This window comes from Numida meleagris, chromosome 2 (assembly GCF_002078875.1).
Source record: "Numida meleagris isolate 19003 breed g44 Domestic line chromosome 2, NumMel1.0, whole genome shotgun sequence".
NCBI classification, from domain to species: domain Eukaryota; kingdom Metazoa; phylum Chordata; class Aves; order Galliformes; family Numididae; genus Numida; species Numida meleagris.
In genome coordinates, this window is record NC_034410.1 from 137,118,377 (window position 1) to 137,131,056 (window position 12,680).

Here is a 12,680-nt window from a genome sequence, read left to right on the forward strand (position 1 = left end):
GTTGACTCAATTTATTGTATGACTGTATGAAAAGTTATATTGTCCCAGCAGAGGAGAAACATGGGTCTCCTCTGAAGATCCCTGCCAACCTCAGCCATTCTGTGACTCTGCGATACCAGAAAACTGATACAAGATTTTGAAAGAGAAGAGCTTGAGATGCTTCTCCAAACTCTTGTGTCTCATAAATGCTTTATCCTCCTTTCAGTGCTTCTATCTACTAGCTGGACTGTCTTCATTAACTTTAAATTGGTTTTCTGCCAAACCAAATAGATGTTAGTTGGTAAAATAAAGATTAATGTCACCATGTCTGTGGAATTTAGTAAGGATTGTATCACAGAATCAAAGAATATCCTGAGTTGGAAGGGACCCACAAGGATCATTGGAGTCCAACTCCTGCCTACACGCAGGACCACTCAAAATTTAAATCCTGTTTCTGAGTGCATTGTCCAAATACTTCTTGAACTCTGTCAGGCTTGGTGCCATCAGCACTGCCATGGGGAGCCTATTGCAGTGCCCAACCAGCATAAAATAGCCTGGTGACTGCGTGGGCCTTAATATATTGTCAAGCAAGCATCCATTTTCATTTGAGTAAGTGTTCTTGTACTACCTGCCTTCATGTCTTGGTACCATATGTGTGGTACCCGATGTAGAGGTTACAGTAGTACAAAATATGTACATATGATACAAGGACTTCTGTTTCTCTCCCATAGCAAACTATGCTCTCCTGTATGGAAGATTATTTTATGTCTTTTTATTATTTGTGTCTCTCAGTCTAAGTTAAACTCTATTTGTGTTAAATAATAGTTTACATTGGATTTTATACAGTAAAGTATATAAGCTCATGTTGGAATATTTACTAAATCAAACTCTTTGTGAGAAACCTGCTTATTTTATTAGGTATTACCACAATGTCAGTAGAAGTTAGGAGATATTGCCCTTTCTTACCATACAACCTGTGTGGATACTATGGCAGGAACATTCGGTAAAATAGATCTTCATTACCGCTCTCAAGTCTGAACTGCATCATTATGACTTTTTAGCCTTCCCTCACAGTCTTTAAGAAAAATAAGCATTGTAAGGAAGTAACTTTCAAAAGCACTGCTGGCCTAGTTCTACTGGCAATCAGGTTTAAGCAGTTTCATGTTGAACAAAAGTTTCATGATTACTTTATTACAGAATAGAATAGTAAGTTCTTTTTAAAAGTGGTTAGTGATACTGGGTGCCTCAACTTCTCGATGCCTACTCTGAGATGACTCTGTTTTCAGAACATGTGCAACGCCCACTCCCTGAAAATGCTGTCCCCTTGTGATGCTGCAAACTGGACATTCAGAAAGGACACATCCTGCATGGTCCATTTCTGTTGAAATTCTGACTCTACAACATAATGTGGTTGGGTTTCATTTCCATAGGACTGGCAGTAAACTCCTGGGTCACTGAATCTTGTCACTTCCCATTTCAGACAGTCACAGCCTACAGGGAAATGACTTGTAACACAGGATGAATTTTCTTGTCAGGAGTAATTTGTAATCTAACAGATGCTCTTGGCCCATCTTACAGATTTAAAAAAAAAAAAAAAAAAAATTAATCAGAGAATGCTGGATAATTGAAGAGGTGGGTTTTTTTTTGTTTGTTTGTTTGTTTTCCCTCCAGTCTGTTGCTAAATAAAATAAATGCTTCAATCTAGACTGGAAACCATTGCCCTTTCCTCTGCAAAATAAAACCTCTGAAGACTTGATTCAGGTAAAAGCAAAATGCTTGATGACCTGAATCCCAGTATTGTAATTTGATTTGCAGTCTTTTAACAAAAGCCAAATAGAAAATAATGTGATTTTTTAGGCACCATTCACAGTTGATAGTTCAGGTGGAACCATGGGCACAGTCAATTGGCAACTTTTCCTTTGCTGGTCTCTCCTTTGCAGTTTAGTAGTCTTGTCTCCCACACTCCTCTCACTTCTCCCTAGTCAGATTTTTTAATTTTCTTTGCTTGATGGGACTTGAACTGGTATTTGTAGCTTTGAACTCGCTTTCATCCGTCTTCCAGAAGAATGGTTTAGAGATAAAGGTTGTTGGATATCAAGGAGTATCACAGAACAGCTGAAGTAGGAAGTGACCTCTGGAGATCATCTTCTCCAACCCCTTGCTCAAGCAGGGCCACCTAGAGCTAATTTCTCTTTCCTTCATGGATATTTCATTTTCGAAGACGTACCAACTTTTCACTGGGGCACTAATAGCTGAAGGTATAGGTCTGTAAAGTAACTCTTACACCGAGAGTTTGTGCGTGAAAGCTTTCTATGGAAGTGGAATGGCTTCACTGGGAACGGTGAGGGAAATGTAGCTCGAAATATGCTGCAGCCTAGTTAAGACATTTCCTGAGAAGCTGTCTTTAGGACTGACTTCAGCTGTAAGTAGCTTCTGACTGTTAAATGGCAGGAAATTTTGCAATTACTGCCCTGAGTTCCTTTTACTTCACCAGTTGTCATTCCTTCTCTGGCTGTTGGCATTCTGATCAGCAGTATTTTTTTCTTCTCTTGCTAATTGCAGTGGTTAGTTCCCTATCCAAAGGTCTTTGCTGACACTGACTGGGCTTTCCAGTTTCAACCATTTATTTGGTTTTCACATGAGAAGACCTGCATTCAGGAGGTTAAATTAGTTTTCTCTGGCCTTTTGCTGTTCCTTTGTATTGCTTCTAAATTCTTCCTTCTTTTTTTTTTTTTTTTTCCCACCATTTTCAGTGCCATTTTTTCTGTATTAATAGATAAAATATGTTACAGGTCAGAGAGATGAGGCTTAGAATAGAAATCTCCAGTGAAAGTTTTCTGAGGAGCTGTCCATGTACCTGGAGGGGAAAAAGTGAAGAATCGCCCACAGTGCTGGAGAGACAGCCTCTTGTTTGAGTTCCTGTTGGTCTGCATGGTCTGGAGTACCATGGCAGGATTCAATACATACAGACAGAGGAGAGAACTATGACTGCGGTCTCCTGCGTAGCTCTGTACCCTCTCCACTGAGCATCTAGAAAGTAGAGGAACATCTCTCTGCCGTCTTCTCCAAGTGCTTTGTGTATCTGTTTAGAAAGATTCATGAAGTGTAGGTTGGTTGATTGTTGTTTTTTTTTTTTTCTCCCAGATGTTTCATCCAAATACAGTTACGAACGGTTTTGAACCAACTAGAAATAGGAGTTGGGGCAGGGAGCGTTTGCACTTTTCTGGTTTGAAAATGAAGTAGTTGCTAAAAACATCAACAAAAAATGCTTAGCTGTATCCTCAATAGAGTATGCACACTCTCCTTCAGAAGATGGAACTAAATCACAGAGTCCTAGAGCCAGTATGCCTCTGCTGTCAGCAGTTACTTGAAACCTACTGGCAAAACATGTGTTTTTTCTTGCTGCTGGTGCACATGAAGACAGCTGCGTACTACTGCTCTCGCTGTTGGCTCAAGTGACAGATATTTGTGTTACATATGTTTTAAAAGTCTGAAACCTACACGCAATAGTTTACCATTCTTCCTTTGCCTTATACAATGGGAGAGGCTGATGATAAAAAACATCACATAGTTTTGAAATTAAAAGTGAACCTAATATGAAATGCAAGGGGTAGAATTCACAGTGTCCTGATGTATGGCAAATGAAGGCGATAACAGTGCCTTCTAATGGGATGCAGGCACTACGCAGCAATAGCAGGTAACAAAGAAGGAAAATTGCCTCACCCTTTCCAGTGATGGCTCAAGAGGAGTGTGATCTCTATCCAGAGGGATGCTACTCTCTCAGCTGCTTACCCTTAAATGAGGGTGAGGAGGGATGGATCCAGGCTCCACCCCTTCCGGTCATTCAGGTGCATTGTTTGCACCAGCGCTGCCTGGGTTAGCCATGCCTTCTCACCTGGTGCTCAACCATTGGTTCAGGCTGTGACCTGGCAATTCAATTGTACCTGTTTTGTTTAAAATTGAAAACTTGGGTTTTTGTTAGCCAATAGTATAAAGAGATGAATGTTGATACTTCCATTAATCCATTTCATCTGTGCTTAGCTATTCAATTTAAGTACTGTTATACTTTGAGGCTTGGAGCCTTCCTATAATTTCATTGCATTCTGGGCTGTTTTGCATTTCATATAGTCTGCTTGAAAGAGAATGATTATTTGAATTGGTATGTGTTGTCTGCAGGACAGCTGTTGTACGATAAATCAGCAAATAATTATGTTGTTAGTAATTTTTGTACAAAAAAAGATAGCTGTGAAAAGTCTTCAGCAGTTTTGCTAAGTTGTGGATGTATACCAGGAAATAAAATAAACGATAAATATGAATTCAGGTGTAAGCTTGGGGTAAATGATTTTCATTTTAGACAAATGTTAATATAGGAAGTGTAAAAATAGTCCTGACTTGACTACCTTGCTATTGTAACTTCTGTTTTAGCACCTTAGAGTTCACGATACGTAACTCTGCCCTGATTGATTACAGTTTGAATCAGCAGTAAGGCACCTGAGCATGAACAGTTTGATCTCTTATTAGGAAAGAGAAATGGAACTCTTGCTGGTCTCTTTACGTTTAGTTACCTAATTTGCAGGGAGACTTTTCAGCATAATAGCCCTGTTTCCATTATAAAAAATGTTCATGAAGTCATATGCGCTGAAATTCCTAATTATGAGATGTGGATATTCAGCCAGCTGATTTTAACATGATGCATATGGGCCTTTGAAAAATAAAAATTACAGCCTTGAACTGGGCTTTCTGTGAGTAAAAGATGTAATATTGCAAAATGTGTAATCTCTGGGTGGTGAGGGTAAGCACTTGTGGCGAAATGCTTACTGAACTCAACGTATTTAGCCTAGATAACAAAGAGATTTAACTACAGTATGCAACTTTGATGGTATGTTGTGGCAGTAGCTAAAAGTATATGCAGAGAGTTTAGAATGCATTCCTTAGATATGAATTAGAAACAAGATTAGACTAAAGTTTGATTAGATAACACAATGGCACTGTTCCAGCACTTGCGGAGCATTTGATTTTGATGTTGAGCTAGGCTGGCTTGCAGAGGGAAAGGTCTGAGTGCTTTGGAGAGTTAGCTGGCTTTGCAGCTGGAGTCTGGCTGGAGGGTGCTCAGCAGATAACGTTGTCTCTGCCTGATGGAAGAGGGAACGTGCAATGAGTCTCTCTTTGCCAGGAATCTCCACTGCCCTCCTGACAACTGAAAAAAAGTAGTAGGGGAGTGTTTGCAGAGTGGGTAGTGGACAATGCCATCTGAATCTTTCAGAAGCCTAATATCAGCACTAAAGTTTGATTCTTCTTCTTATAGCTTATTGCACTAATGGATTGGTGGAATTTGGGACAGTAAATTGTGGGGTAGTGATCAGGATAGGTAGCTAAGTCTTTCCTAATTTCTCATTTCCTGTTAAGACCAAGTCAGCTGGGTTACTGCTCTGTGGCAGTATCTGTCATAAAGAAACATTGAACGTCCTGGGATCCCTGCCATGGTGAACTGTAAAACCCTGCATCCTCATACAGAAACCCACAGCTTCTCATCAGATGTGCCCAAGGTCTGTTCTGCATTAGCTTCTTACTGGGAGGCAGAAGAGATCTTAGCTCACCAGGGGAGTGTACTGGGAGCAGAGGAGCCATGTGCATAGGGTGATGGCAGTGTCCAATATAGGGTTGCAACTGTTTTTTTTTAAATGCAAATAGAACAGCATGTAATGTAAGTTTCCTTTTAAATCTTCTTTGGGAACTGGGGAAATGAGTAGCTGGCAACAAGGTGGGAGACTTCCTCTTAGCTCTCAATACCTAGAGCTACGGCTTGATCTGGAGGTAGAAAACATTCTCCCGTATTTGTCAAAGATCAGAAGTAGGGGATGGACATAACTGACCTTTATGCTGTCCATCAGAGTCACCTGTGCATCCGTAGTACCTTCAAGGGCAAGCTGTGACCATGTGTTACTGACAGAAACATTCAGGGTTTTCACAGTATATATAACATGTGTACCTTCATGTGCATGAAAGATCAAGAGCAGGGAGATGACTGTGAACATCACTGAGACTTAGAGCAGGCTGGCAGAACAGTCAGGACGTGAAGAACGTAGGGCAGAATGTAGTTACAGATAACGTCCCTCTTGCCTGAGCTGTGTTCCATCTCTGTGCCTTATTTTAATGCATTTCTCAAGTGCACTAAGATCAGTTGAAGCGTTATTATTCTTTGGCTAAAACTATTTGAACTTAGGAGAGACGGCTTTATTATACTCTTGGTGTTTAACAATGCACTTTTCTTCCCTGAAGAATATGATTTAGGCCACTGTAGTTTCTTTGTGTCATGGATATGATTCATTTTGGCCATGGGAGGAGAGTGACAGTTACTTGCTGCACAGACCTTTCCTGTGATTCATGGAGTGGCATTTATGTCAGCCTTGAAGGAGACACTTCATATGCATCCTAGCAGGAAGGAAAAAGAGCCTGAACACAGTTACCAGATAGGATATGGAGATCGGGTGGGAGGGAAGGGAAAGGGGAGAGGGAAATGTTGCAGGGATGCCAAAATTCTGTCTGCATTATCCATTTACCTACTTAATGAAAAATGGATATGTACCAACCTTATATATAACTAAGGGAAACATCGTAACTGTAATTGCCATGTTCACAAAATAGTACAGCTTATTATGTAACTTTTTGGGGTAAATATATCTTAGCACTTTTCCTGCTGTCTCTGGGATCCATCACTGTTTTATATGGCATGCAGCTCCTAGCCCTGAGTGATGTGTGTGCAAGTTTCAGGTGTTGCTGGTAAGCTGGGATGGCCGTGTACAATGCTTTGTCTTAGCTTTGTGCAGTGAGAGATTTTTGTGCTCCAACATGTGAATGTAGTTAGCAACTTAAGAAGTGTACTAGCTTGCCAAATAGGAAATGATCTTCCTTTGTTTGCACACACATGCACAAAATTTAAAGAGCTATACCATGATTTTCTTCTCAAAAATAACAGAGCAGATTGGCTACTTAAGCTGCTTGTAAAGGAGATTTCTCCATTAAATGGCTGCTCCTAATGCTATGTGAGGACTGTGGGACTTTTTCATGGCTTCCAGCTGCATCTCATGGTTTTCTCTATACCTGGAAACTGCAGATAGGAATAAATGGGAGCAGCAGAAGCAGAAATTTATATTTCCTAATTCCTGAAGGTGGAAATTAATTTCCTGAACAGGTTAGGGGCTTGTGGCTGTTCATCCTCCAACTGCTGGCAGCGTCTGGTGTGGTACAACACACCTGTGTCAGGAGATAGTGCTGTGCCAGTGGCACCTACAGTGAGTCTGTGTCCAGGTGAGGAGATGCATGGCAGTGTCCGAATGGGAAAGCAGAGGTGTAGTTAGAGACGAAAGGAGTGAAATTAGAAACAATAAAGAAGAGAATAAAAGTGGATGTGAATCGGTAAGCACATGGCCTGTGTTCATTGACTTTTCCCTGGCAATTAAAATGTTACTGTCTGATTCACCAGTACTACTCAGTTTTCCATTATGTCTTGGCTTATAAAATGCTGTCTCTATTTTGATTTTACATTAGCTGTGTTTATTGGGGACAGTGGGGTCTAGTTATAGCTGTGGACTATAGCATACTGAAAGGGCATTTAAGTTTCTTGTGAATTTTTCTGAGGCAATGTGATGAGTCATGACATACAACTTTTGCAGAAAATATCCTGATTGCCTAATGACTAGGTGTTGGTAGCTGAAATTACACACACACTCTCTGGTTCACATGAAACCAGGGAAGTGTCCTTCTGAGTAAGCTGTTTGTTCAAGTTACCCAAGAAATGTCAAGGTTTACGGTTGCAAAATAGGAAAGAAGTATGTGTTGGAGGAGCTTGGAAACACCTGCTGTGCCTCACGGCATTAACTGCACCATCTGTAGAGAAAAAATGCTGCCTGAAATGTATACAGCTGATCATCCATGTGCAACATGCTTTGTTTTGCAGATGATGAAGAGGATGTTAAAAGTATGGAAAATGTCATGTTAGAGTATGCCACAATGGACAGAGAGCTTAATCATTACATGAGAGCAATTGAAGAAACGGTAGATCAGGTAAACTATCACTTCTGTAAAGGTTACACAACTATTTCCTTATTTAAGTATTGTCCTTTAATAGCTACAAATGCTACATTAAAACGCTGTAGCTGGAAAAATAGGCCCTTGAACTGTATAAAGTACTGAGGTCACCAGTCCAGCTGTTCGCCCCCAATGACATGTTTGTGTGCTGCTGCTTCCCACATAACCTCACGCAGCAGGGAGACCAGGGAGGGGGAGCAGCGCTGTGGCACTCAGCGCGGTGCTGGGCGCAGCCATGGGCTCCCGTGGTGGCGGCTCCATGCCCTGAGGAAGATGGAAGCCGCACAGCGAGGGGGGTGGCCCATTTCAGGAACTACCAAGTGGCTGTGGTAGCAGAGGGACTGACGATGCCTGATTTCCAATGTCTTTCGGCCTGCGTGGGTTTGCTGATGCTTACTAAGGGTGAGCTTGCTAATTGTTCTCCCAGTTTGCTGCCTGAACCCTCATTTTTGCAAGAGCCGGGGCATGTCAGTGTTTTCAGTGGGTTCCAGCTCGGCGCACAGCAGTTGCACAAGAGGTGCTATGAACCCAGCGGGGCTTGCGCAACCTCCTCTCCAGCGAGCTGCGTTCAGCAGCGGATGCCGCGGCCCAGAGGAGGCCCGGGCCCGGCGCCTCCGCTCTCCGCAGCCGCAAGGGGGCGCCATGGCCGCGCGGTGCCGGAAGCCCGCGCTGCATCCCGCTCCCCTGCACTGCTCGTGTCCTCTGTGTCCATCAGCGCAGCCCGGCCCGCGGCCAACGGAGCAGCGGCAGCGCAGGTATAGGGGCAGATCCACGCATCCAGAGAGTGTATTTCAGTTCTGCCTACTGCCTGAGGGCAGGAAGGGCCCCACAGAGGGACCTGGATAGGCTGGATCGATGGGCTGAGGCCAACTGGATGAAGTTAACGAGACATAGTGCCCGGTCCTGCACTTTGGTCACTACAACCCCATGCAATACTACAGGCTTGAGGCAGAGTGGCTGGAATGGATCTGGGAGTGTTGGTTGATGCTCGGCTGAACATGAGCCAGCAGTGTGCCCAGGCGGCCAAGAAGGCCAATGGCTTGCGTCAGCAATAGTGTGGCCACCAGGTGCAGGGAGGTGATTGTCCCTCACCTCAGCTCTGGTGAGGCTGCACCTGGAGTGCTGTGTTCAGTTTTGAGCCCCTCACTGCAAGAAAGACATGGAGGCCCTGGAGTGTGTCCAGAGAAGGGCAGTGAAGCTGTGAGGGGTCTGGAGCACAAGTCTTATGGGGAGTGGCTGAGGGAGCTGGGATTGTTCTGTCATAGAAGAGGAGGCTCAGGGGAGACTTTATTGCTCTCTACAACTCCCAGAAAGGAGGTGGCTGTGAGGTGGGAGTCGGCCACTTCTCCCAGGTAATGTTGGTAGGACAAGAGGGAAGGGCCTCAATATGTGCTGGAGGATGTTCAGGTTGGTTGTTAGGGGAAATTTCTTCTCAGAAAATGTGGTGAAGCATTGGAATGGGCTGCCCAGGGAAGTGATGGGAGTCCCTGGAGGTGTTCAGGAAATGTTTAGATGTAGCACTGAGGGACACGGTTTAGTGGGCATGGTGGTGATGGGTTGATGGTTGGACTAGATGATCTTAGTGGTCTTTTCCAACCTTAATGATTCTATGATTCTGTGATTCATGAGGGGAAGTTCAAACTGGACATCAGGAAAAGTTTTTATACTGCGAGTGCGATCAGACACTGGGACGGTCTTCCTAGTGAGGTGGTTGGTCCCCCATAGCTATTTGCATTCAGGAGGCATTGGGATACTGCCCTCAATAGTGTGCTTTGAATTTTGGTTAGCCCTGAAATGATCAGGTTGTTGCGCTGGAGGAGCTTTGAATGACCCTTCCTGCTAAACTGCTATGCTCTACTCTACTCTGCTTTTATCCTACCCTACCCTACCGTCTCCTATCCTATCCTAATGCTTAGAGAACTCATCTTTCAAAGTAACCCATTTTGATATCTGCTAATAGACTCTCAGGTGTCAATTCTGTAGGGACTTCTCTAGAGGAAGCAGAAGCATGTCTATGATTTCCCTTCAAGATACAAGATCTGTGCTTCAAAGCATTAAGGCATTAGAATGTCAGTAAACCTGTCTTTTTGCTTGTTGGTTAATTTTCATGCTCATTTTAAAATTAAAGGAGGAGAACAAAGCTATGCAGTTTTTCACTAGTTCTGTTCTGAGAAATAGCTGAATTTTTTGTTCTGTAGAAAGGTTTTCCTTTAAGTTTTAAACATCCTGAGTCAGATGCTTGGCTGAAAAATCATCATTCAAATAATCAAATATTACGTGTTTAAAAGGAGCTGGAAAATGTGTCTCCATCAGCAAATGTTGGACAGCATACTCACTGTTCCTTGTGCAGCCCTTGAATATACATTTCAACACAAATCACCATAGCTGCAGTCCTCCTAGCTTATGCTTCTCGGGAATGGGACAGTTCAGAACTGTTCCCTTTTATTGGAAGTATTAATGATTTTTGAAGCTTTCCTAAGAAAACATAATATAGTCCTCACATCATTAGAGATTAGTGATGTATAACTGAAACATGGTAGGTTTATATTTTAATTGTAAACTATTAACTAATTGATGTGTAATTGTTGAAGCACTGTAATAAGAACTTTCAGTAATTTTCAATAATGTGCCTTCTTTCCTGTTTATCAGGAAAATACTTTCTTCATGTGTTAGGATTATAAAGAGGAAGAGTACAAAGGCCTGTGCCTTAACTAGCAAAGCACTCAAACCCTGCTTACTTGGTATGCATTTACTCACAATCTTCAAGTTATCCATGGGCTTAACTGCTTGCTGAAACAACGGTAACATGGGCCTCAGTAGGTCAATGATACCTAAAGTCATTTTAGGACTGATTAAGCAGCATCAGCCTACACTCACATGTAAAAAAAAAATAAAAAATCCTGGAAGGTTGATTTTCTTTTTTTTTTCTTTTTTTTTCTTCCCTCATTTAGCTCATTTTTATTGTTTCAGAGACTTCTTGCTTGCTGAAACAAGCTCCTGTCCTGTTCGTTCATTCCTAAGACTTTAAATGTGCAGCTCCAAGACATTTAGCATATGTAAGGGTCTGTATGTATCTCAGCCTTTAGCTACACTTCTATCTCTGGGTCCTACCTCACTCTGGGAATTTTCTGTACTTTCCACTGCCTTTGAGAGTAAATGTGTATAATGTAGAACAATATATATGAAGTAGAACAAATTTATGAATTGTAATTAATAAATAGTAATAAATTTTAATTACTAAATAGTAACAGCTCGTGCTTTGTGCTGGAGGATAGCTGTATGCAGTGCCCCCAGAACTGCACAGCATATTTCCAGTTACCTGTCAGAAACCATTTTCAAATTTAATTTTGGGAAAGAAAGATACCGTTGCTGAATGTAGGGCTGTACCTGGAGGTAGCTGTAGAAAGGGTTGGGTTTAAAATAGCCTCTGCTGGCTTGCTCTCTGGTGCCATCTGAATTCCTTGCCTGAGGGCACTCTCCGGGAAGCTGCAGCAGGTCGCTGGGTTTCACAAGTAGACTGCTTTTTGTACACTGTCTTAACAATATTTGTCTCAAACTGGAAAGCGCATTTTATCTGATTACTCTGTGAGTTTGTCTGCTGTCATTTTATCAGATCTGTAATTTCTTCAGGCAGCTGTGAATCTGAAAGTGGGCTATACTCTGTTTTACCTTCTAATCAGCTGCTTGTAGTCCACGTCCAACTGGAGGTTAGCAAGATAAGGAGACAGCATCAGTTAAAATTCCAGATTTATTATTTTATTATGCATACATTTAAATGACTGTCAAGAAGGTACTGCACAAAAGAGGTATGTCATGTAAATGATAAATAACTAGCATGGGATACGGCTGCGTGTTTGTAAAAGCTGAGTTTTTGCTGGTTTGTGCTGCAGTTGGTGGAATGCAGAAGGTGAAACATATCAGCATCCTCTTCTGGTTGAATCAGCAGCCCGCTGAGTGAGAAATGAGCAATTGAATCACAGTGTTTCCAACAATAGGCTGTGGGAAACCCTTTGTCTGTGGAAACTCCCTGTGCCACTGGATTTTCTTGTACCTGTGGAATGACTGGACTCCTACTGCTGCTGCTTTTTTGATTTTTAACAAATATATTTAATAAAAATTACCCAACATTTGGGTCCTTTCCAAGTAAAGTCAGGACAGCACTCATCTCTTTAATGTAGCAACAGCAAGAAGAGAAGACTGATGGGGCTGGAGTATCTCTTGCTGACTGCTTTGTATGTGGGAGTGCACCAGAGTGATTGGGACCCGGGCTGAATTAGTCAGCCCGAGCATCCCCTACTCTGGGAGAGCTCTCCAGTGCTCAGTGCCAGCATATTGTGCCTGCTCTCTCACTGCTTCCTAGGTTAGAACGGGTGTTGGCTGTGGACTCCCATTGCTCACTCTTCTTTTCACGCATTTGGCTCTTTGAGGGCCTGCAAGAGCTGGGGTAAATTTTCTGAAGTTCCCAGATTTCTCTAAAGTGAATCACAAGATACTGTAGATCTATCTAGAAAAAAGGAAAGACCTAACTAGCTCTCCTAACGTAGCATGATTCCTGCCTCTCTTTTCTTCGCCTATGCTCCCATGTCTCACCATTGTCATTAAATTTGGCAGGA

At 42.4% G+C, this 12,680-nt stretch overlaps 1 protein-coding gene across 4 annotated transcripts in view; it reads left to right on the top strand.

Moving 5' to 3' along the window:
• NSMCE2 (NSE2/MMS21 homolog, SMC5-SMC6 complex SUMO ligase) overlaps nt 1-12,680 on the top strand; it is a 127,873-nt gene that overhangs the window by 20,326 nt on the left and 94,867 nt on the right. For 2 of the 4 annotated variants that reach the window (XM_021385765.1, XM_021385767.1), the window contains exon 3: nt 7,937-8,043. In XM_021385765.1, the coding sequence (XP_021241440.1) occupies nt 7,937-8,043 (107 nt within the window). Of the gene's footprint in view, nt 1-7,936; nt 8,044-8,077; nt 8,823-12,680 lie in introns of those variants that run through there. The other 2 variants (XR_002434876.1, XM_021385766.1) reach the window with 2 other exon arrangements.